This window comes from Oreochromis aureus, linkage group 3 (genome assembly GCF_013358895.1).
Source record: "Oreochromis aureus strain Israel breed Guangdong linkage group 3, ZZ_aureus, whole genome shotgun sequence".
NCBI classification, from domain to species: domain Eukaryota; kingdom Metazoa; phylum Chordata; class Actinopteri; order Cichliformes; family Cichlidae; genus Oreochromis; species Oreochromis aureus.
In genome coordinates, this window is record NC_052944.1 from 15,632,556 (window position 1) to 15,658,284 (window position 25,729).

The 25,729-nt window shown below is 44.8% G+C and overlaps 1 protein-coding gene across 6 annotated transcripts in view; it reads right to left on the reverse strand.

Annotated features, from left to right (window-relative positions):
• Positions 1-25,729, reverse strand: part of LOC116317870 (nuclear factor 1 B-type) — a 65,228-nt gene that overhangs the window by 13,556 nt on the left and 25,943 nt on the right. For 3 of the 6 annotated variants that reach the window (XM_031736777.2, XM_039609448.1, XM_039609450.1), the window contains exons 3-10: positions 12,848-12,904; positions 10,911-10,979; positions 8,126-8,246; positions 7,431-7,549; positions 4,366-4,500; positions 4,074-4,258; positions 1,762-1,900; positions 1,024-1,106 (exon numbers count right to left, since the gene is read on the reverse strand). In XM_031736777.2, coding sequence (XP_031592637.1) covers positions 1,024-1,106; positions 1,762-1,900; positions 4,074-4,258; positions 4,366-4,500; positions 7,431-7,549; positions 8,126-8,246; positions 10,911-10,979; positions 12,848-12,904 — 908 coding nt within the window. The remainder of the gene's footprint in view (positions 1-1,023; positions 1,107-1,761; positions 1,901-4,073; positions 4,259-4,365; positions 4,501-7,430; positions 7,550-8,125; positions 8,247-10,910; positions 10,980-12,847; positions 12,905-25,729) is intronic. The other 3 variants (XM_031736778.2, XM_039609449.1, XM_039609451.1) reach the window with 1 other exon arrangement.

A 25,729-nucleotide genomic window follows, 5' to 3' on the forward strand; every position in this document is an offset into this window, starting at 1 on the left:
ATATTCCCCCCTGTGCTTCTTCTTTTTTTTTTTGCCCTGATTTTAGGAAATTCAAGTGAAAAAGGCAGAGAGAAAAGGAAAGACAGAAAGAGAAGTGAGGAAACAGAGGCCAGCTTTGTCTTTTTTTTTTTCAAACTAAACATAAAAAAAGTGAGCTGAGGAGAAACCCAGCGATCATTATGTAGCTGTGTGCAGATGCATTCAATTAGTTGTGGTTGGAAAAGCCTTGGCCTCAGAACAGCGCTTTCAATAAGACTGGGTAGGGGAGAGCACTCTCCCTCTCTCGTCCGACAACACCGCAACAGTTCTAACCTCGCAGATACGCACACCCCCACACACAGAGAGACACACACATCTATCCCAGGACATCCTGTAGCCAGTCCTGAGGCAACCACCCGACGCCAACGCTACATATTTAGCACGTGTACGGTAAATGAGGTAAATGAGTGTGCTGACTACGTGTGGTATGCGTGTGAGAGCTTCTAAAGTACGTGTAAAGGAAACAAAAAGGAACACATTTCACTCTCAAAAGCATCCATGTGTACCATCCAGCTTCTAATGGCAATGACCCTTCACCTTTCTTAAGGTCTCTTTTTCCTCAAGTGTGGAATTTAAATTCAAGCACACTCGCTCAAAATGATAGTTTAAAATGGGCATAATTTAAGCTGTTAATTTAAGCTTCTCAATTCCAAAGTGAAAATATTATGCTTGCATATCAAAGGTTCAATTGTGGTTTGAACAAACAAACAGATAAATAAATAAATAAATAAATAAAAGAAAGCAACGCTAATTTTTTATGCCAGCATCCACGGCTACGGTTGACCTCAACTTATCTGTCGTTTAATCTGAACTTCTGAAGTGCTCTAATCTAAAGGGATCATTTACTGCTCCCTAGAAGTCAGTAGCAGTGTGTTTCTGGATTTTGTAGAGAGCAGGGATTTCATAAAATGGGTGGAGATGTGGGAAGGGATGGAAGGATAAGATGAACAGGTGAGCTGAGTGCTGAAGGGGGTGAAACCTCACCTGTTGCTGGTGCAGGAAGGTGGGATCTCTAGGGTTTAGGCTCACAAAACGATTAGCCGTTGGCGTGCCAGGCGATGAGTAGCCTGGGTAGCAAAGCATCACAAAAAAACAAAACAAAAACAGAAATAAGTGTCTGGATTAAAATTTGGATTTCGGGAATTTACATGGAATTGACCGCTGTAACCATAGTAACATAGTTAAATTCCACTGATACTCTAAACTATAAACATATAGTGAAAACTGCCTGCAGGGGTTCCGCAAGACTCAATGCTGGGTCCACTCTGATTCTTTTTAGCATTTGCTTCTAATGTCAGACACAGCCTAAAATCTTTTTTCTTTTTGTCCCCCACTAGTGGTTTATGGTCTCACCTGGCTGCACTGACAAGCAAACTCCCGGGCAAATCCATTCAGTTGGCATGGTTACCAGAATACTGATACTGAGTGATTGAAACAGACAAACTACTAACTAGCTTTGTGTCACTCTGATGTTCACTTACTCTTCAAGGGTTATTTTTTCTAATAGAAATAATTAGATCAGTGCTGCCCTTAGCAACGACTTTCCACCTTAAGTGCGATGCAAATTGAAAAGATGCAAATTCAGAGCACAGACTATACACTACGTTAAAAAACACAATCCAGTGTGTTTCTAGCGTGAGCTACTACACGGTGAGGAAGTGCTGTATTTGCTGTACTGTAGGTACTGTGTGTCAGTAGTGGGCAGCAGGTACTGGAGCTCACCTTCTGTTGATGTGGTGATGGGCTTGGTGTCTGGCATGGAAAGCGAGACAGGTCGCACAGCGCCGTGGTGTGGGGAGGGAGCCAAAACTGGGGTGAAGTGGCCTGGGACCTTTCCAACAACCTGACCACTGCTGTTAGGCTGCAGGTGGGGTACAGATGATAAAAAAAAACACACAACAACACAATTATGCACTTTATTTTTTTTAAAGAACTGAAATAATGGTCACAGCAAACATGAGCTGCATGTTTTTGTAAAAACACCTAAAATCTTTCTTTTATTTCAAAGATAATGCAGTAGGAGTAATAGAAACCAGGATCATACTGAAATAATACATCTGAATTAACACAAAAAGCAAAGAAAATCTGTTTTTCCCCCCTAAACATCCACATGTAAGAATCGCATTTGCTTTGCCCGCCACCAAAAACGTGTCACCTTATAAAACGACAGACTGTGTCCAGTGACTTGCGTTTACAAGCGCTTGCTCCCTTGTTAATGTGCAGTGGGGTAGATCTCAATAAACTAAGACAAGCATGCAACAAACTGAACACTAAAGAGGCTGAACATCCTATCACGGCGTCATTTCCCTCCTTTTCGGGGGGGACGTAACCGCCTCTGTTTGCCCTGAGAAACTTACACTTAACAACAAAAGATTGCTGGACCACTGACTCTCACACTTAATGCTCCGCCTGAAGAAAGGATTTTAGTACTTTCAGCCGCTGTCCTGTCACAGTTATTACCAAAACTCTGGGGGGCATGAGCAACAATAGATCTTCAGTCAATGACAATGTAATTCCTACATGATTCTAAACAATGATTTTAATGGCGCTCATGAATGGAATTTAGGGGGACCCGGGCATGAAAAGACGGAGAGAGAGCTGTGGAGTGACCTGTTACAATGGCGTGAATGTGCCAGTATAGAAAGAAAGGCAGTGGGACTATATATATGGAGAAGGAAATAAAGGAAGCTAGTGGGAGCTACTCTTTCAGACGGCTGGAGACTGTCTGGGGCGTTCATTTCGGGGCCGCCCCAAGTTCAAAACTCAAACAGGCCTTTTTGGAAAAGAATTGTGTCCGCAGGGTTCCCTTCGATGTGAATAGAATGTTTAATTAGAGTGTAATATAATCTGCGTTAAAGCAAGCATAAAAACATTCTGGCACTCGTCCATGGGATTATAAGCGCTGTGTTATTTGCTGTGCCCCCCCAACCTTCGCTACCCCCCTCACCTCGCGCTCTCTCTTCCCTACCGGAGCCCACCTCGCTAGCCAAGTCAACCCCCCCAACTTTCCAGCACCCCAGCAGAGGGCCAGTTAATTCTGCACAAGAGCCGGGCCCCGGCAACGGCAAATATTTACAACCTTTATCATTCCCCGCGGTTTTTCTCTGGAGTAACCCTCTCTCCCCCCCACCTCCCCACACTTCCAGCCCGCTCCCTGCTCTGGAGATGGAGCCGTCTACGAGGCCTTTGTTTACAGTTAGAACAGCGGGGATATAAAACTCACATAAATATCACACGGCTCTCTCATCTATAGAGACGCCTGCTAGCTCTCTCCAGCACACTGGCCGCAGTGTGTACCCTGAATGTAGAAAAGCCCAGAGCTATTTGATTTACTGCCATGTCTCCGTGCAGTATTGTTTGTCATGTGTGACTGCAATTGCAATAGTTTGTGCGGTATTTTTTTTTTTTTTATGGAGTCACGTGGTTGATTTAAAAAAAAATACAAATATAAGGCTGGGAATGTGCTATAACCTTTGGCGTGAGCTCTATATCAAGCAGAATATATATGCTTTTTTTGTCACATGAAGTGGTAACAAAAATAAATCAGTACTTTCTCCACTGATATCAAGTGATTTACACTAAATTAATTAATTTTAAGTGTAGGTTTGTCTTTTTTCCAATATTCTATCCCCTTAAAAAGGCAAGCTGCCCAGTACTACAGTGGGAGGGAGGCAGGAGTCCATCAAATTTAGTCATTCTGTGTGTAAGTGTGTAAAAAGCGCAGTTTGAGGTTTGTAATATAAAGATATTTAGAGCAGGTTCGTGTGGAAAAAATTTGAAAAAATAATCTTCCCTGATGCAAAAAGCACCAGTGAGGCAGTAATGCTGAAATACAGACAAACAAATGCTGTAATTCATACATTCGTTCTCATCTTTAATCTGTCGGATGGAAATGGAGCCCAATAATATAACAAAGAACGACTAGAGGCCGTGAAAGTTGTGCCAAACAACCCTACGACTTCTGGCTAAAGATCTGGCTTACAGCCTTTTGAAAACACAGGGGGAAAAACGAAAAGACCAAAAAAAAGTCTGACCTGGCTGCTCTGCGGGCTGGACGGGTCATATGACGGCACGTAGCTCTTGAGGGAATCAGCAGGGTTGAGATGAGGCGGGTAGCGGATGGTGGGGTGCGAGAAGTAGGACGACGCCGTCGGGGGCAAGATAGCCGAGGCCGAGAACTGCAGCGGCGAGTGTGGAGGGGGGCTCCTCGCCGATATAACTGCAAGACACACGAACAAAGGAGCGGAGAGAGTATGAGCCTTTTACTGTGTTTAGGCAGGAAATGAAGTCAAACGTTAAAGAAGAGAGTCAGCATTTGGAACTCACCACTGTGTCCTACACTTGTTAGGCCTGGGTGATGAGGCTGAGGGAAAGTGCTGAGTCGTGGTGAGGAGTCCTGCGGAGAGGTCGGGCTGAACAGCGGCTTCTCTGGCTTCTTCATCGTAGGAGAGGACATCTCTGCTGGTGGGGAAGGGCACACGAACACGTGAATGAATCTGCGCTCAGAAAACGTTAGCGAGCCTTTTTGATTATTGCCTAAAAGTTGAGCTTGTTTCAGGTTACAATCATGGGACTCAAGTAAAAAATGTTTCTCCCAACTTCCCTGACATGAAATGACTTCCCTAATGGAAAAAAATGAACTTTTAAATATTTTCTTTTGCAGATTTTTTTTATTTTTTTTTGTTGAAAATTAATCAAAGATTTCCCCGTAGCTTGTACTAATTCTTCCATTTCTCATGAATGAAAGGAGCTGAATGCCAAAAGTGAATTACGGTTGAAATTAAGCACAATTTGATCTGCTTGGGATTAGTGCGATCAGGGGACCGCTTCTTTTTTCCCCCTCCCTTTCGCCAGCAAATGTAACTCACAAATGAAAAATGGACTCTGCAAATTGCAGACATCCCCACGGGTCAAAATCACATATAATCTCTGGAATCATTATAAACCACCGGACATCCGCTAGAAATGAAAAATGTGTCTTTTGTCATGTCTGAGAAGACAATTAAATCCAGTGAAGTGACACGCAGTCGGAAAGCAGCTGGTCGCTCAAATAGGATTTAAGGAATCTCAAGACCCTCACGTAATCTTAAATAGAATATTACAGTGTTACATCTGCTTTGTTTGGCCTCACACACTGTTTGACAAGCCACCGTAATTCCCCATGAATAATCCTGGAGGCTCAGCACAAGACACGGAATTTGTTTAGGCAATTCGTGTAGTTCTATGAAGTCAAAGTAGGTGCACAAACTCAACTTACGAGTCGCTCATTATTGCTGCTCTACACTTTCGTGAGCAATGTTCTGCTGTCACGGCTGCGCAGTTTTCAATTTTCCATGGTAAGACGCAGTGTCTGAAGGGAACGTGATAACAAATAGATGCGAAAGGCAGTGGCTTATGTCTGCTTGTGCTTCTTCTATGAACATTCATCAAGTGCTTTTCTGGTCTGTCACAGATTCTTGCGGTGTATAACTTTCACATCATTCATCTCTTCCCCCCCCCCATCCTCAAAAAAAAAAAAGGCTGTGTAAACCCCATTTGTTCAAACGTTTTCTGTAGCGTTAACCGTCCTTCCCTCCCTTTTCCTAACAACAGGGAAGGATCCACCCAAGTGACGGGAAAAATCGCTCATCACCAGAGGAGAGAGCGACAAAGGTGGCTGGAATTCAGGGGGATTTCCCAGTCTGAGGTTGCAAGAGGATACAGGCTTAAGTGCTTTCATTTTGTGTCAGAGGAAGAAATACCTTGGAGAAGATTTATATCGCTGCCTAATGTTTCCAGTAAAAAAACAGAAAAAAAAAGGGAAATATTTTCTCCAGAAGAAGTATTTAGCTTTTCCTCTCTTCTGCTAATTAACTGCTTCAGAGACTGTCCCAAGAAATTAAACTGGACAATTAATTAACAGACGTTAAACACTTTAAATAGTTTAAATAAAAAGGTCCAAAGTGTCCTTGCAGTTAGAGCAGATTGGCCGTCCTTTGGAAACAATATATTTTGTATACAAGGGGGGTAAATATGACACCGTAACGCAAAAACAGGAGACAAATGTGAAATTGTACAGTACTTTAACCAGAGCACAACACAAGAAAGAAACTATTTCTTCCACTACATGATGAGGTTTTGTTAAACGGCAACCATGTGGACAAAATAATTGCTTGGCACTTGGTATGACTCATATGGGTTTAATATCACCCCACTTCTCATTTATTCTCTCTTGACAGAGTAATGGCTGTCTTTGGAGAGTTTCCTACCCACTGCTTTCCCTTTCTCCTCACCCCAAGTGTCTAAGTTTACACAGAGCCATACTCTCAGGCCTTGTGCACAATGACACGCTGAAATTTCATGCAGCCACACTGGGCTGTGGCTGAACCCCACCAGTGCTGCGCCTCCTGTGTATCATGTGGTGTTTTTCCCCACTCAGCCTTCCTACTTATTATATTAAAATAGTTGAGCAAACCAAAAGAGAAGTGTTCAAAGTTCAGACCGAAGCTAGTAACCGCAGCAGGCCTTGGCGTGGGGGGAAGAGATGTGCTTTACTTTCAATGATACTGTTCATCACGTTCAAACAAAATGTTTACTACCGCCTCACTTGGTTAAATCCAGATGAAGCGTGGGCATCGAAGTGTTGAAGGAAGTCAGCAGAGAGTGAGAATGATCTGGAAACGTGGGACAGCGAGGCCTTAATTCTGCTCTGCACCGGGAGACGGCGAAATAAGACATGCAAGCGGCCCTGTGAAGATCGCACTCTCTCGGACGGAAACACACATCTTTATCTACTTCCTTATAATGTGAGCCCCATGCATTTGCTTATTACGAGTTCTTTCCCTTCTGTGCATTAAACTCGATCATCAAAAGTCCACTGATTGGCTTTTTTATTCAAAACTCACTGCAGATCTAAACCGGATGAGGTTTATGAAAAAGAAAGCGCTGCGTAAACACAATCTTAGAAGGAAATTCCAGTGAACTGTTACATATAGATAATCATTCACTTCAAAGCTGTTGAGCCGACACTCTACGCTACTTCCTTTGCACAAGCGACAGGTGCGAGAGAACAAAGATTTGTATTCAACCAGCAACTCCAAATGCATCTACATATTTATAATGACTGTTGATGCCCGAGGCTGTATCTGCCATGGTATGTATTTTCAGAGAGGTGAGCAGCATTGATGTACAGTAGGTTATGACAAGGCTGAGAGTTTAAGAGAGTTCAGCTGCTGTTGCAAAACAATGCTAGGTGTTCACTTTGATCAGATCTATTTGCATGCCAGGACAGAAGATCTTCTCATCCCTCTGCAAATTATCTCCACATGCTGTTGTGCAACCGTGGGCCGTGCACTCTGTATGTTTGTACAACCATGTAAATAAGAAGGAGAACGATACTGGAAAAGACTCACCTCCGTCTCTGTCGCGCCAGTTTGCCTGACTGTTTGGCGGGCTGGGGGACGAGTAGAAGTCGGGTCCCGTCGGGCTGGTGTCCATGTTCTCCTCCATGTTGACGGTTTTGGGCCTTTTGCTGCACACATGGAGAAGTTTACGGTTTAATGCAGACAGTAGTGTGGGGGACCGCAACTTTCAAGAACGCAAGATGGTGTCGATACTGATTTACGGGCAGTTGGAGAAGATGTTTGGCAAAGATTAACTGGCATTATGTACAAGCTTAGTTAAAAGGAAGAGTCCAATATTTTGGGAAACACCCTTGTTTGCTCTGTTGCCAACAGTTAGATGGGAAGACTGATGTCACTCTCCTGTTAGTGTGCTAACTCTAAAGCTAAGCTGGAGATGTTTAGCTTAGCTTAGCATAAAGATGGAAAGCAGAGGGATGCAGCTTTATACTGACTAAACAAATGCAGTATAATGCGGTAGGCACATTTGTCATCATCTTTGTTTCATTTGTGGTTCATTTTGGCAAAAATATATACAAAACAATATCTTGGAAGAAGTCAGTGCACTTCCCTTAAATTTAATAAGACATTTTTGTGTTTAAAATGATCAGATAAGAAAGCAAAGTCACTCTGATGCTGCAGCAACACTTTTATCTCCAAATAGCTCTTATCCTGAAACTCTATCTGTTGCTGTAACTTCCACTGACCTGCCAGGAGGGGAGGACAGGGGGCGATGCAGCCCCACGCTGGAGTTCAGGTCATGATAGTAGGGTTGGCTGGGCATGTCCGCCATGGAGAAGTTTACCGTTGCACCGTGGGTAATGGGCACTGCAAAGGACACAGAGAAAAGGAAATCAATGTCAGTACCGTCAGACTGAGGACCACCTTTCGCACAATTAGATGCACAATGGCTTCATCGGCTTTTATCGGCCTTGTGCATCAAATTAAGCGCACTCTGTTCACAGGTTTAACTGTGTGACCATCACAGATACCTCAGCTGATCATTGACTAACAAGCGTGTCTGCCAAAGCGACTGCAGAGAAGAACATGCTCAAGACAGCGGCAACATTTCGTTAGAACAGGCGAGTTATTTTTATTTGGCTGGATATTTTTTTTGGCTTTACAACAAATTAAAGAATGAAATGTTTTTCCTTTTGCCTTAAATGCCTCTTGTGAAAGTTCAAACGACGCCTTCGGATTGCTTCTAAAGAAACTCGTGGCAAACGTTCACAATCGCCAGCATTTCCTTCACTTCTTTATCATCGGGCGTAAAACTTGGCAGTTTCCTCACATAATGATTTACAGTGGAAAAGGTGTTGTTTTTCTCACTGCGGTCAAGGTGAGGGATATTGTTTCAGTGGGGGCCAGGCCTGTGTTTACAGAACAAAAGAGGTTCACCACCCAGCTTCTCTCTCTCTCTCCCGCTCTCTTTTTCCTCTGCCTCTCACTTTATCTCTCTTCAGTGTGTGGCCCGCAAGGCAGCCTGCAGCTCGAGCGGTTGGTTGGTTTGGAGTGGATGAGAGGATGGAGTGTGTGGCGCCGTCTGTTGTGGTCTGAGGTTCACCACTGGCACGATCCCTCCGCCAGCCTCCACCCTGGCAGCCCGCTGTAGCCCTGGCAAAGGCCCCTACCCGCTGCTACCCATACCGAGCTGTCTGTGGAGGAATGCACCCGGCCCGCGGAGGCTGAAGACGAGACCATTGTTTTTATTTTGTCTGTTTTTTAAAATTTTCTCATTCATAGCTTTGAACATTCCCGACGATTCCTCTGTGTGCTGGTTTCTCTTTATGGCTCTCTCCTCTTGGCTCAGCACAATATTTGTTGGCCACCCTGCCAGTCATCTCATTTAATAATCTGGGCGGAAAAAAACAACAAAAAACCCCCAAACAAAAACATTAAATAAACAATGATTCTGAATCAGCTGCAGGAGAGGATTTACTTTGAGTAAATTCGCTCAACAGTTGCCCGTGCATGCCCACATTTTCTGTTGACAAAATATTGTTACACTTGCAGTCGAGGCTCCTGTTGCATTAATGAGCGTCCTCGGCGAAATGCAGGACTGCAAGTCAGCCTTGAACTCCGCAGCCCCCCTTTCATGGACTTCAAAGAATGTCTCAACGGGCCTGGAGAGTTGGGAGAGAAGCGCGATGACGGACGAGCGGCTGCTTAGATATCTTCCCAGGGAGCGACTGGCTGAGTGAGTGACAATTCCTGTGCGTCCGTCGACCTTTTTAAAATTCCAGCGCGACTTCAGTCGGCTTTAGTGAAACCAGGCTCAGTCACATGAGAGCAAACATGGCAGCTCAGAGGCCATCTGGTCAGGGGGCACATTAAACACTAAACAAAAACACAGAGTCTTTCAAAAGGATATTCAGTGTGCGAGCATGGAAACAAGTAGGTCCTGTCTTTCACAGCACAATGAACGAGACAGCTGAGACAAAGTGGCTCACGCTCTTCCATCAGAGACGTGCTATGCACTACATAAACTACAAAAAAATTCAGATGTAATCAGCATTTGTTGTTAGCATTGCAGAGAGATTTTTTCTAAATATAAAGACGTACTTAAACTATATCCAATTATTTTCTGCTACTTATTTTTGGCATGTAAAATGTGAGTCCATGCTGACATATTTAAAACCCAAATAAATTCATTTGAGAAGCTGGAAGTGACATATTTGATTCACAAGTGATCTCAATGAGTCAACAATAAATATTTCCTAATTTATGTAAGTATCCCTGCTTATTCCACACCACACTAACCAGCTGATTAAAACTAGCTGGAACACGGCGCAACATACAGACAACACATGGAGGTATGTTTCTTTAAAACGCTCGTTGTTGAGGGTGACTGGGGTCTTTGTGCACCGCAGGCACATTCGCTACAGTTACAACTCAGAGGCAACACAGGTAAACGGTGCCTTGACGTGCCCTCAGTTATCAGAGGAGTCCTGGAGGGACGACGGTTAACGGCTCTGCGCGGGGCAGACATGTCTATACAGATGATTGCAGGCTCATACAGACAGCTGTGCACTCAAGTGCTCTTTTTCTCGCAAAAGCAGACCAGCCAAACTGGATTATCCACACTACAGCTGTGTGGTGGGTTTCGGTAAATACAGAGATTATGAGGAAAACAGAATTTTAAGTGGCTGTTGAGGGTTAAGGCACTTTTATTTGTTTTGTTTTGTCTTTTTTAAATCAGTTTTTTCTCTTCATATGAAAACGCATAAACACACAGAGTGTGCACACCCACACGAGTCTTTTCAATCGTCGTACCTTCAGTTCTATTCACTAATTAGACCCCAGTTGCCTGTGAATAGACCGACAGAGTGTCAGCTTTTTGACCTTGATATTAACTTTGTTAAACCTGTTACACTGTCAACATACCTCTAAAGCCCCAGCTTGGCTCCACCCGTGTTTAACATAACCACACGTCTGATCAGTGATAAGAGAAAGACACACACATTAAAAGCAATATAACAGCTCTATACTTACTTCTGGACACTCGCACTAGTTCTGCAACACTGAAGACTCCTGATTTGATGAAACTGTCTTCCAAATACACTGAAATATAATAAGCAATGATTAATGAAGCTGTGACTTACTCGTGTAATTATTTGCTTGTAAAATGAACAATAACACGAGATTTATTATGGCTATTAAATCATTTCATTAGACATGGATGGAGCTAAAGAACCTATTTTATTTCTTCTTTTTTATTATGATTTTTTCCCCCTTTCAAGTTGTGTTTGCATGCAAATTGATCTTCTTTCAGTCAGGAGACTGTTCAAACAAAACAAACTGTCATTTAAAAACATTTTAAATTTGGAAGATATCATAAGATTATAAAGAATGTATTATACATTAAATTATGGGTATAATTTATGGATTATGGATTTAGGAACGGGCAGTTTTTAAAAAATGGAAAAATGGAAAAGGAAAGTGCATTGGACACTGTCTATTTCCTGAAAGCGCCAATTATTATTGTTGTTATTTTTTCCATCTAGTATTTTAAGCACAAGTGCTGAGAACTCAGTCAGAAAAAAGAGTGACTCGCTTTGTTTCTGGCCTGACATGTTTAAACGAATGCCGAGGACAAAACCATTCCTGTGCAGCGCAGCAAAGAGTGACAGGACAGGTGTGTGTGTGTGTGTGTGTGTGTGTGTGTGTGTGTGTGTGAGAGGCGGAGGACACGCAGGCTGCTGCTGCTGTGAGAACTGAAGACGAGTCCGTGCTGAACAGCAGGTCCTGCCCGTTTGATCAATACAAAGGTAGAACTTCACCACTGTAAATATTGACACTGTTACTATATAACAGCATGAAATAGCTGCAGAAAAGAATAATCATAAAAACGATTATTTGCAGAACCTTAGACCGCTTGAGTTTTCTTTTTTAAATGAAGCTGCTCTGAATGAGGTAGAACACGGTTATTTAAGCACAGCCAGATTTTTTTCTTCTTCTGTTTTTTAGAAAACTATTTTCAGACTAAATAAAGTACCCCTAATGTGTGTGTGTATTTTCTCCCCTGGTTTACACTATAGTGTGTATGCCCTGCCCAGAACTCATCAGCACTAATCAGATGCTGTCAGTCATGTAAAATACTCAGAGAAGTTACTGACACCCAAATGAAGCTGGCTCTGCTTTGATTTAAAGCCAAAGGCACTCGGGCTGTGCCAGAAAGATAGATGGGCATCTCGATTGGCACCTACTAAGCTTAATGCCTCAAGTGAGCCAATGGCTTTTGCGAGGAACTGTGCCACTGCCGAAGGCCTCCCAGGCCTGAGTCATTGGCTCGCTAGCATGTTTTTCTTGGCACCGGTATCAGCAGAACCTGCTCTTGAGGTAGAAAACTAATTATACTTCTCAAACTATTTTCATTCCAGCACTGTGACGACACAGTGCAGGTCAGTCCAGGGGAACAACGGCACTGTCAAAGAATATTCTCTACAGCTCAGCTCTGCTGGCTCACCTTGACGCACTCAACTACCAGCCAAAGGCGCAATATGCTGTAACATTTTCACTCCAGATCTTTTAGGATTTTTTTGAAAACACAGAAGCTCCGACTGGGGTGATGAACTCAAATGTTATTCTTTCCTCAGCCTACATAAAGTTTAAAACTTCGGCTTTAGCCAGGGAATTTTAGAAAGTGATACTGACTTGAATTTTACTTCTTTTTTTTTTAACATTTACCAACTGTCTGTTTAGCTAAATCTGGTTTGTGCTGATGATTTCACAGCAGACCATCTGGTATACACCTTGGGTTTGCTTAAACACAGCTTGTATACTTAGGTATTTTCCCTTCCAGTCACAGAGGTTAGCACACTGTTTAAACTCGGTAGGTTACAGTGTAGATAAGCTGCTGTACAGTTGGAAAGCTGCAAAGAAAACAATGGACTGATGACAGGAGGGAGGATGACTGGCACTGTACATACCTGGAAGAGGGTTCTTGCCTGGCTCATTGTTACTTGGACTTCCTGACTGCTGAGAGTCTGCAAACACACAGAAAGAAGGGCCGGGGATTAGCTCAAAAAGAAGGCAGCAACGTCTCGCTGAAAGTGAAATATTTTCTTGTCAGCGCTGATTATTTCCAGCAAAGAAACATGAGAGGTCAAATCGTGCAACTTGAAAATTACGTAACTATACAAACCGACTTTATTTTTGTTTTTTCTTATTGTAACATGTAACACCTTTGTGGGAGCAAGAAGTCGTTTGCTGCCCGAGCGCGTGAAGGTTTTTTTTTCCCTTTTTCCTTATCTGTTTCTCGAGGAAAGTGCACCCACTGCACATTGAACAAGTCATTTTTGTTTGAACAGGATTATCATTAATGGGAGAGTAAACTGAAGCAAAAGCTCTGCGTCTGACACGGACTAACCTATAAACCTAAATGTTTTTACCCGCAGACCTCTGGGTAATTTTTCAAAGAGGCTGAGGGCGTGTTGGGAGGAAGGGGTGAGGGGCATACAAAATGTGTTTGGTCCTGCTGCGCAAGGTACAAGCACAGAACAAAAAATGTGGAGAGAGGATAGGAGGGGTGGGGAAACACAAGGAAACATGAGTGGAATTCTTTCCACCGGTTAGGGTGCGCAGGGCTGTGGTATGAGCCCACGCGCGCTGATGTGTTTTACCTACCAGCCTAACTGGGAGGGTAACGCATCATTCCTCATGAGTTCGTCATCGACCAGTGATTGATCAAAGGTACTTTTTTTGTTTCCTTATAAGTCGTGCAGCATAACAGTCAAAATCGGTATAAACTGGATTTATAACCTGTGCAGATAGTTATGGTGTTTCTGTCGCACGCTAAAGTATATTAAGACCAAGCCATGCCTAGCAGGGGGCTCCTAATGGGACCCCAATAATAGTTCAAACCAGTCCAAGCCCATACATGCCCTGGGACAGACAGGGTGCAATAAGAAGCAGCAGAGAGATTACCATCTACACATTTAACATGAGACCCAAGAAGCCAGAGACGGTGAACTCAGATACCCTCGCCTTGGAACAACACCCCTTTTCCTGCCGCAGCTCTCATGAGCTGCGTTACAGAGGCAACGGAGAGAAGGAAAAGAGAGGCTGGTGGAAGAGAAGGGAAAAAAATAAGTTGAAAGATTTATTCTTTTCTTGTTCTCTCCCTATGTCGTTCTCCCCCTCTCTCTCTCTTTCTCTCTCTCTCTCGTTCCCCCACTCCTAAATTTGACTATTAAACAGGACTGCAAAAACAGAATGTTCTTGGCCGAAGCTCAACAATGACAAAGCAGGGAGGGAACAGGACCATACATTAAGCAAAGGGGGAAAAAAAATCCCCTTTTATCAGAATGTTTAACTTTTAAAAAATGTATGCGTAACATACAAGTTAAAGGCCAACGGTACAGATCTGTTACACTTCCAAAACATGTGAAAACTTGAGCGCGACTTGTGCTTTCATCGTTGAACTGTTCAGCTGTTAGAGCTTTCTCCTAAAGAGCTACTTTCGGTTGCTCCCTTATTCACAAAGGGTCGCCACAGCGGGCAGCTCCGCATTATTTGATTTGGCAGATTTTTACACCGGATGCCCTTTCTGATGCATAACCCCCCCAAAAAAGGGATATTGTCTCCTCTCAGGATCGAACTATGGATCTTTTTGTTTGTTGGGCTGATCAGCAGTAAAAAAGACTTAATTTGAAGTGGAAATAAAACAGAAAAAAACTAAACTTGACAAGCTGGGAAGCCAGAAAACAAATGATACCGCTCCTTACTAAATTATTTAAATGAGTAATCAGCTATTTAAATTACTAGAGTAGATTTGGTCAATACTAAAATCTGCATTACATCGCAACTTGCACATTGAACGTGTTCAAATCAATTTCAGACATCAGCCAAATAGCTTTCTTTGCCTTGCACCAACACACAGAGAGTTCCTCCTACAAACACACACTCACACAAACTTTTACATGAAGTTAGCACATGTCCATAAAGTTATCGCACGACACTCAGTGGCCTTGTCTCCCTGATATCTCCAACCGCCCACCCCCCCACTCCATCCCAATTGCCACTTTCCGAGTCATCCATCAGTCTAGTTACGACTGCCAACTCTGCGCTGGCTCCCCGAGAACTGCTGAGAGGGAGAGAAACAGGCAGGGGGCGAGAAAAGAGCACAAGAGAGTAGGGAGGAGGTAAATGCTGAAAAGGTAGCGCGGGGAGGGGAAAAAGGAGCGGGGAGGTGGGAGAGCTGCTACAGTTCGCTTAGATCGGATCAGAGTTGTGCGTTTTTTTGTTTGTTTTCCTTTTTCCTTTATTTTTTTTCTACTTCTTCGAGGGCTGAACAGGCAACCATGACAAAAAGAGCAGATGGTCGTGGCAATTAGAGATCCCAGGCAGCATCTTCCAGCATGAGGCCCCACTGTAGCACCAGGAGAGACCACCTGGATGACTCAAGGTGGGATACAAGCATATGGCACATCTGCCAGGTCTGCACCAGAGCTGGAAACACCTCCCCTATTGCATTACATTTTATCTTTGACCCAAGAAGGGCAGCTTCACGCTCCCTCTATTTTTTCAGTTTGATTAAAATATTTAATAAGACGCTCGCACATTTGGGAGTCTGCGGATGTGCTCGTTTTATCTCTCGTTCTGGGCTTTTCATGCCCCGTGGTGTTTTCTGCATGCATTTTTTATTTCTTTAGTGCGACCTCACTAAATCAACTTTCTATCACATCTATTTAAATGACTAAATAGGTAGGATTGAATAGTCTTAGCTTGTGATTCAACAGGCTTTTGAATAAAGCGCTCGTTTGAAATTATGCAAACAAAATAACCGTGCTGAACTCCAAAATATCAAATGAAATTTCATATAAAAGAGCGTTCTTTTTAAGGCTATTCTGAAAAAAGAAAAAAAAAGATTGCACAAAGTAAACATGTGGTGAAGCACGAGCCTGAGGCCCGGTATCTGTATCTAAAAGGTGTCCTTTGCAGAAGCCCAGCCAATCCGATAGTCTTCAAATAAACAGTAGTGTAACCTGTAAATAAACAGTTGCGGTCGAGGAGGCTCGGCTTTGCCCTGGGAGTTTGGCAGGGCTCGATCGCGGGGCCAGACACCGCACACACGCGGCCTCTCTCTCGCACACATAAACACACGCGCGCGCACATATACACACGCGGCCCTTTTCCAAAAACAACATTTCTTGGCACCCTCCGTCCCTGCCACTTGTTTAAATAAACAAAACGGTTCATGAAGGAAGCGAAAAAAACACAGTACCACGTATGAATCAGATTATCTGCTGTTACTCAGCAAAAAAAAAAGAAACAGGGGGAAGAAAAAAGCAGGAGAAAGGGCTTGTGGGTATTTTGGATGTGTCCACGAGTTCTTACACCTTCTCGTCCGGTGGGATACTTATCATACCACTGTAACGATTAGGGCAATTAGGGGTAATGGCAACAGAAATCTGGCTCGGCAAGAAAGTTTCGCAGTGCTTGTGAGGTTTCTCCACGCCCAAGTGTGTTGCTCGCCTGGATTTTAGAATCACTAAAACACACACATACACACTCTCCCTAACCCACCCTCTTCATTTTTGGCATGATACCCATTCTGTTCCCACTAAATTGCAGAACACACATGCACATACGCACACAGTGTGGGTTAAATTAGCCACATAGTTTGGGAAAGTTGCTTTTTTTTTTCCCCTTTTCTTTCTCTCTTTCTTTCTTTCTTTTTTTTTGGATTACTGCGGTGCACGTTTCTAGCCCGCAAACACTTGCAGACACGTACAGATATCCTCCACAAAAAAACAGCGCGCACGCGCAACACGCACGCCCTGCAGATGCATACCGCTGTCGACATTTCAGGAGGAGAAGCCTGTCTGGCAGCCATTTTATGCCGAGCGGGGTTCTGTGCACATGTATAGCACTCTGGCTGCCAGAGGCATGGGTCCCGAGCCAAGACGCATTTCAGCAGCCTGGGGAGGCGAGGGGAGGGGAGTGTGCGGAGGAGAGGTGCAGAGGGGTGGACTCCCAGAGAAGTAGGGAAACAGAAAGAGGGAGAGGGGCAGAAAATATCGACCTAATTACGGAGCGGCTCCGATGCGTAATGTTTCGACAATACAGCTGCTCCTGAGTAAATATTTGATGTGGCCGAGCAGACTTTCTGCTCAGTGTCCTCCTGCTTTTCTTTCCTCTTCCGGTGAGGGAGCCTCCACTTTGTCCTTCCTTGGAAATGCACAGTCCAAATATGTATCTTGTGTGTCTGTGTATGTCCAGCACAGGGGTCACACAAGTCTTGACGGCGTGCATAAATGACTGTACATGTGCTGGTATGTAATGTGTGTGTGTGTGTGTACTTTGTCCCGTGTCCTCCTCTGCTCCTGGTTTCTATCATTCACAGCTTTTGTCGATGACCTCACACTACTCGGGCTGGCTTCCAGCAGAACCTGCTCCCTTCTCCAAATCTTTTTCTTCTCCTCGCTATCTGTCTATCGCTGTCCCTGTGCCTGCAACAGTATCCCTCCTCTATTGTATCTTTTCATACCCGCCTCTGTGTGCATATCTACTGTTCAGCGTGTATCTGCAACCATAATGTCTTATCCAGTACGAAGTGCGCGCTCTTTTTTTTTCCCCTTCTCGCGTCGCCTTCTTTTAACACTTTTCTCTCTTTTTCTTTTAATGTTTCCATCTGTGCCGGTGCCCCCCCCACACACTCCCGTTGCCGCCTTTTCTAATGCCCCCCATCACCCCCCACTCCAACCCACCCAACCCTTCTCTCTCATTCTCTCTCTTTGTCTCTCTATCTTTCCCTTCTCTCCCTCCCTCACGCTTTGTTGTCTAAACAAAGTGGCCTTTATCAGGATGAGCCGCAACCCAAACAAGCCAAACAAAAGATATGGGCGAGAAAATCTGCCCGCAGAAGAGGGAGGATCTTATCGTGCCAGCCTTTGTGTGCCAGCCTGCCAACTGGCGATGCCTCCCACCGACGACCCCTCCCTTTACACACACACACACACCAAATTCTGGCATCTCACCCCCCCTTTCCTCATTAGGACTCACGCATGGCATTCTGCATAGGGCTGGCACCTGACCTGGCCGAAAGGAGAGTGATATTGATGCCGAGGGTGAAGGGAAGACGAACGCTGTGCCAAATGGAACGCCATCTTGGGACGGCGTTGTCTCATAAGGAGGGTGAGCTGTGACGAGGAGCGAGGAAAAGCTTCCTTTACATATACTTGGTAGGACTGAACTTCAACACTTTGCACGTAGCAGGATGTGGTAAAGTCTAAAGGAAATGGCTCTTACGGCCTCTTCTATACCACATGGTTGGTTTTATTATCAGTGATACCTCTGCACAGACTGATATAGATACCATTGTATTCCTCTGACAAACTGACTGTGTTGCAGCAGTGGCGGCTATACACTGTGTGACACTGTAATGATTATCTCATAATTGGAACAAGCCAAGTATTTCTTATTGGCTTAAAGGAGCACCTGGTAATCCGGATAGCTACCCTATCAAATGACTGCCACTGACGGGGAATGCAGGTACAGTAGGATGAGTTGCACACAGACACGCACACACACAGACACACACACACACACAGATATACTCAGTCAAATGAGTGAAAAAAAAAGCTCAGAGAAAGTGAGAGGGGCAAAGTTGAAACGTCTGTGAGAACAATGACATGTTGCCTTCTTTTCTCTAAGACAGACACCCCAGACTTGTTCAATAGACCAGGAGACACATACACACACACACACACACACACACACACACACACACACACACACACACACACATATGCACACAGTAGGTCTGTCAGGGTTTTGAGACTTATGGAATCAAGTGGGATCCCAGCCCAGACAAGAACAATGAGAAGCCATACAGTGTGTGTGTGCGCACGGCTGATTTTGTGTGTGACCCAGCTCATTTGTATCTCTCTGTGCCCGTCTCTCAATGGAGCGCACGCTCACGGCCGCTGCTGCCTCAGTGTGTATGCCCATGCGTGCGCGGATCATCAGTGTGTGTGTTTGTTTCTAATCGTTGCATACTAATGCCGGTGAAGAGCGGGCCCTCTTTCTCTTGGCCGAGTCTCTGTGCCTTCTCCTCCGTAAACTCTCACGGCAGTGAAAAGAGGAGAGCATTTTAACTGAGCCGGGAGGACAACAGGCTCCTCATTGAGGTCACCAAACAGTGTGGACGGGGAGGGAGCGTATTCAGTGGCGAGTGGGCCTTGAACAAGGGACTGAATGGCCTGACGGATCATTAGCCACACCGGCCCAGGAGAGGAGAAGGAAGAACCTGGCAAGCTCAAAAGGATACACAGCTATACAACTAAGGATGCAGATGAGGGTTAATCCATCTAAAATTCAACTTCCCCACCTTTTGAGCTGCGAAATAAAGTTTACCCACCTCTGTGTGGACGCACAAATCGCATGCATTTACAGTCATCCACACGCTATGACATACGCGTGTGTACAAATAGGGGCACGCATGCCACATCCTGCAGGAAGCCGATGTGTGCCGTGCGAACGACGCAATCGGCAAACCGGGCTGCAGACGAACTACGTTACACAGCGATGCGGCACAGTGGCTCATCTGTCCAATGAAAAATGAGCAGGCTGGTCTCCAGTCAGCACACTGTGCCCCACTTAATGTTTCCACCTCCTTTCGCTCTCTTCCAGTTCACCCTTTCCTACAAATTGGACTTTCCTTTCACTTTTTACACGACATTCCTTTTTCTTTTCCTTTCACGAAAATCTGCTTTTTCTCTGTTCCTGACGCTTAAAAAAAAAAATAGTTTGCAGCCAAAACTTTTCACCTCCTCCATCAACCCTGACACTGTCTTACAGAAGTATGCGCAAATGTATTTATGAAAGCCGGTTGTGCTGAAACCACTTAAATCAATCCTCAACCTTTTTAAAAAAAATCATTTCTCAAGCAACAATTTTTTCTTTTTTTTTGGTATCAGCTTCTAAAATGTGAAGATATGCAACTTTTCTCGCCCCTCAAATCTTTGTAAATTGAACATTTTGAACGGGTGACTGTTGATAAGTCAAAACAAACAATGTGAAGGCTTAAGTTTGAGCTCCCGCAGATTCTAATCAGTGTTTCGGACTAATATCTGATTATGTAAACTAAATAATCTGCTAGTCGGAAAATAATTAACAGATTCCCCGATAATGAAAGCAATCATCAGATGTTGGACCAAAAATTGTTTAAACGTGGATTAGCTGATTTTCCAAAAGTGTGGTCTCGTCATCATCCACAACTTAAACGACCATCAGGTCCAGACTGTGAGAAAAAGAGAGCGCTGCATCTGTGTGTGAGACAAAGGGCCAATCAATGGCCAACGCTGCATCTTTTTTGCTATGCACCAAACAAACAATTAGCTTTGTTGCGGTGTAATTGACTGGCAGGACCGGGTGGCATTTACATTCGCCCGCTGTTGCCACCCTGCCATTCGGCGAGCCGGGGGTATAAAAAAAGAAGAAGAATGGGCCCATACAAGGGTGCAAGGTTGGCCACATCTCTCTGGTTCGAAGACACTGCTATTTTTCCACGGTGGCAAACTTCCAAGCAGGAGCTTTTTTTTTTCCCTTAAATGCACGTCTGTGGAGGAAGGAGGGGAGGGAGGGTGGAGTGAGGACGAGACTATAGATTTAATTATGCATGCGTGTTTTCTCATTCATTGTAGTGGTGGGAAGGGGAGAGGAAGAGGGTAAGAGGGGTGTGTGGTGGGACGTTTGGGGGGGGCCAGACCAATGACATTCCGTCGTTGTAGTCCTCCTCCTACACACATACACACACAAGGAGCAGTCTGGGAGCGAGCCGCTATAGGCTAATGAGGTGACACTCACCGTCTGGAGACTAGCCAAAACAGTCCATTAACTCCTAGCCAGTAGTTAAGAGGAGAAGAAGGAGAAAGTGGTTGCAGGGAGGGTGCAGAGGAGAAAAAGGGGAGGCGGATGAGGGAGAGGAGGAGGAGTAAGGGGGGGGCAAATGGGTGAGGTAGGCGGCTAGCTGATGGTTGGTGGGTGGAGCTTGTGAGGGGGTGAGGAAAAAAAAGAGAGGAGAAAGTCTGAAGTCTTTCAGGATGTGAGGGTGGGGGGTATTTCTGCAGTTTTGTAGTTGTGAATGAATCAGCGGGGTGGCTGGTAGAAGGGGGGGCTGTGCACGAGCGTTCACTGTTGGTGAATATGCTCTGTGGAGGCAGCTCTTGAGGAAAAGTAAGACTCTGTGTGTGTGTGTGATGGAGTAGAGGTGGCGGTGGGGCGGGCGGTGGATGCCACGAAAGAGAGAGAGGACAAGGGAGATAGATCCAAAACCCCCCAGCCAGGCAGACAGACCTTTGACAGAGGAGCTCTGTGATTCGTCTCTTTCATCTTTAGAACCCCCCTATCCAGTCGGATAATTATGAGACAAATGCACCGGACCCCTGCTGCTTGAGTGGCAATGGGCATTGGAGGCCAGAAACACATAGAGGGTTCAAACCTGCACGTCTCGACTGGTCCGAAGGGAGGAGGGACAGAGGGAATGAGAGATGGCGGGGGTGTTTAGGAGTCTGGGAATTTCCCCACTCTCCCAAGAGAGACAAGTTGGCCAACAGATCATAGTTCAGGGACAGCTTGGTTGTGCTACTAACGAGGTTTAACTCCATTTTACTTCCTTTCAACTTCGACACACACACACACACACACACACACACACACACACACACACACACAGTTAAAAAGTATCACACTTTTACGGTTTATTTTAAAAAATGTATAAAAGAAAACTTTGGAAAAACGCTGCCAGATTTCTAACTTGTAGCTGGCTCAGTTAGACTGATCCATGCACAACATGTTGTTTTATTAATGTAATTGATGTTGCTCTGGTCTGCACTGATAAGGCAATACAGTTAGGAAAAGCAATGCTACCTACATCTTTATCTTGCACCAACCACCAAACCCTGAAGGCCTTATCCCTGAAGCAAACACACATGCAAAATACTGCTTTATTTGACTGGTAATTCAAATAAAAATCAATGTGCCAATCTGTAAGAGCACTTTGAAATCAAAAGTGATTCATGTGAAAGAATTTTTCCTTTGGGTTACAAATTTTCACTCAGGCCTGGGCAACTCTCTGCGCCCGTTTCTGCCTCTGCCAGTGATGTGTCGGTGATTGTCAGCGCTTACGACGACGTCAGGCCTCAGCCAAGAGGACTTCCCACTGGCGAGGGCCGCGGGCTGCGTCAGGGTGACTGGGTGCTCCCTCACAGGGCAAAATGGCTCTCCTCCAGCTGGATGAGAGGCCACCGAGGATCCCTGCCACCCATTGCCACTGTTTGCACTCCCTGAGGTCTGCCAAGCAAGCGGCAGTAAAACACACACAAACACACACGCCCACACACACCTTAAAGTGGGGACGTGGAAGGAATTATCCGATCATAGAATGCCACCACATCTAAGACCAGATCTTGGCCCAAAACAGACAAGGAAAACAAAGCGTGCACTCATTCAGACGATTTTGCTGGCACTGCTCCCTTGGAACGGGACATAGGGTGGAGAAGGAGGTGGGGGGGGGGGAACAACCACAGAGTTTAATGTGTCATTACAAGCATAAAAACAGACTACTGACATTGCCAACAGATGTCGAGCCAGTTTATTTTTGCCATTACAACTCCAGTAGGGAATGAAGCGGCAGGTGCAAATGGGGCTTTCTTCTTTACTATCCCAGCTACTGTGCTGCTGCATCATCATGTCTCTTGATCTATTACTCAGACATGGATCATGGGTAGAGGGCTCAGTGCCTTTGGCACCAATCAAACTCTGAATCATGGTTTACATTTGTCCTCTCCATCCAACTTTTAGATACTTAGATTTCACTTAAACACCACATGGGCTAAGTTCTCTTTAAGAACCTGAAGCTTAATAATGCTTTCACCTTTCTTGAATGTCTCACTCCAAATAGTGCAATAATGACAGAAAGATGTTTTAACTCTCAACACTCCAAAGAGTGCTCAGTTGCAGCAGGGGAACTGAGGAGTTTGTTGGTGGTTTAAAAACCGGCTGCATGCTGCATTGCCAGTAAAACCCCTCCTTTCCTTTTAATGAGCCTGGAGGACGGTGCTTTCAGAGCCCCCACCCCTCAGCCCCATCAGAGCTGGTCCGAATCAAAGCAGCCGTGGGGATCAAGGCTCGGGGGCAAGAGGGTGAGTTGGGGGAATGGGGTTTCGGTGTCTCCACTGGCACAAGACCATTGAATGAAGCTATTAGGGGGAGTGAGGGAAATTATAGGAGTGATTTCACAAAACCACTACTCTTGCAAAGAAAAGTGATTCTTGTGGAAACGCTGCACCGCTTAAATTCTTACTCGGTGAGCCACGGTCAGATGCAGAGCAGTGGTTTAAATTAAACAGCGTCATAAAACAGATTCTCACGTAACTCAAAAGGGAGTGACAGCTCCTTGCCCGCCACAAGGTCAACGCTTTGGCAGTGATCCAGAGTCAGTGGAGCTCCTCACCTCCTCGTGGACCCTCCGACTGTCTGGAGATATCCGGCTAACAGCAGTCAAGGTGCAAAACATCTTTTGTGGTTGCAGGTCCCCGATGCAGGGTTTAAACACAAACATTCAGAGGCTCAGTGCTTTCAACAGCCCATCCGCTACCACAACAAAGCGCCACATAATCGTGATTAAACATCTTGGTCTTACAGGAGATCAAAATGCAAATCTGATCTTTCGGGTTTAACAGAGTACTCCCTTTGCTGCACCACAAGTGCGCGATTTATAAATCGCTCTTAAGTGCACGCTAAGCAAGATATTCACAGCCAGACAGACTGAAATGAGTAAGCAAGGCAGAACTCTCTTACACATTTAGTCGAGGAAAAAAAACAGACAGCAAATCTGTTCTCTGTGACTGAGGCCTGCTGAGGCAGCCCCCTCTGCCACTGCAGCAATAACAACATGTGGTTTGGCTGTGCAGCGCCAGCTTACAGTGGGAAGAGGAGAGGCGCTAAATTAATTTCAGATTCTGTTTTTGAAAGTCATAAACAATGCTACAGCGAGGCATGACATCCACAGAGGTGGCCACAGTGTTTGGTCACATGATTAGAGAATGTTACATCAGCAGCGTTGTAGGGTTTCGGGAATAGATTATCATCACAGTGAGCACTGAAACATTACAAATCATATTTACATAGTAAACTGTGGTTATGCTGAGCGTACTGTCTGAAACAATTGTGTGTAGCCTGCACACAAGCATGCCGTGTCCCCAGGCATTGTGAGGCTTTTCCCAGTCTTGCTATGTAGAAGGGAAATGTAAAGGACCTTTGTTTTAAAATGGGCTGCTGCCAAATTGTTAGGATCATACACGGAACAATGTCATCGGGCCTCACCTGGCAGGTTTCTGTTTGTTTGCAGGTATCGTATATATTGTGGTTTTGTGATTATATTCTTGCTGTGATAGAGTTAAGAAGGAAAGGCTTTCAGTTAAGTCTGGCCTTCCTCTTTGCTTCAGCCTTTCCCACGAGGCTCCCAAACCATAATCTCTTGAAATATTTGCACAGATGACGGCAGCACTCGGCTGTTTTGACATGGAGCGGCATGAGCAAGATCTAGCAGTCACATTTTCCATCACTTTTCAGTTCAGGAACAGGAATTCCCCTTTTGCCGCTTTTCTTTGTAACTCACCCGCCTCCCACCACCCCGTACAAGCCTCCCAGCACTCCTTCCTCCACTTCCTCAGCCTGCTAGCATTTGTCCACTCAGGGCCACTCCACAGGGGCCTTTACACTCGCCTTGCAGCCAGCTCCTGCAACCCTTGCTTTCCACTCATGCAAGCATGTTTTTTTTTTCTTTCCCACTTTATCTGAGATGCCAAAAGTTCACTAACTGAGATCGGGGGTGGGTGAGAGGGCAATCAGGGTTGGGGTAAATTCTGCAGGTGCAGATAAGAGGTAGTGTCTTTAGTGCCCTATAGTTCAGCTTAGGAAGGCAAGCGTGGCTGTTTTCTTTATGTTTTATGTTTCTGGGAGAGTCATTTTTCAGAGCAGCAAGTTCTGGAAACGTGATCGTGTTTGCATTTGACTTAACTCTATCATTCATCACAACTGCACACAACTGCACTCACACACACAAAACAGGCTAAAGTGTGCACACACTCACAAGCATTTCCCATTTTACCTCATAATTGCTGATGAGGTGGTTTTTATATTCACAGAAAGTTTTCCTCAAGGTGTTTTCACTGTCTGGAGTCCTACAAACTCCTCAGTGTCCTCATTTTGCCTTTCATCCATCCTTTTTTTTAACAATTAGTCAGACCGAATGCACATGGTGAATCATCAACTTGCAAATTCATCATTTTATTCTAATTAAAAAGGTAAAACTTACAAACAGAAACTAATGCCATATTATGCCTACAATTATTTAAGAATTTCAGTTATTCCAAACTGTAATTGGACCTAATTTGCTGTGGAATCTCTTTAAAGGTCATAAAAAAATTATCTCCTGACACTAGCTACAGTTGCATCATGGGAACTGGAAGGAATATCAAAGGGCCACCATTGGAGCAGACTCTGTAATCCTCCTCCTGGCAAGCATCTACATATATACACTCGACCTTGCCAAAGTTTTTTTTTTTTTTTTCCTCCTGAGGGCCTGCTTGAATGTGTATGTACATGTAGAAAACACTATCTCTTTGCTGACACTGACGGCACAACAGACTTGTTGCAGTCGCAGCTCGAGCAAGGTTGGCAGCCCTGCAGAAACACTTCCCATTTGTGGTGTGGGGCTTGGTCCAAGCCACTTGAACTTGGCAAGGCTTACCTGGAACAGCCTACCCGTAGGACTGCCACAGACTCTCCCCCTTCAGCCAACA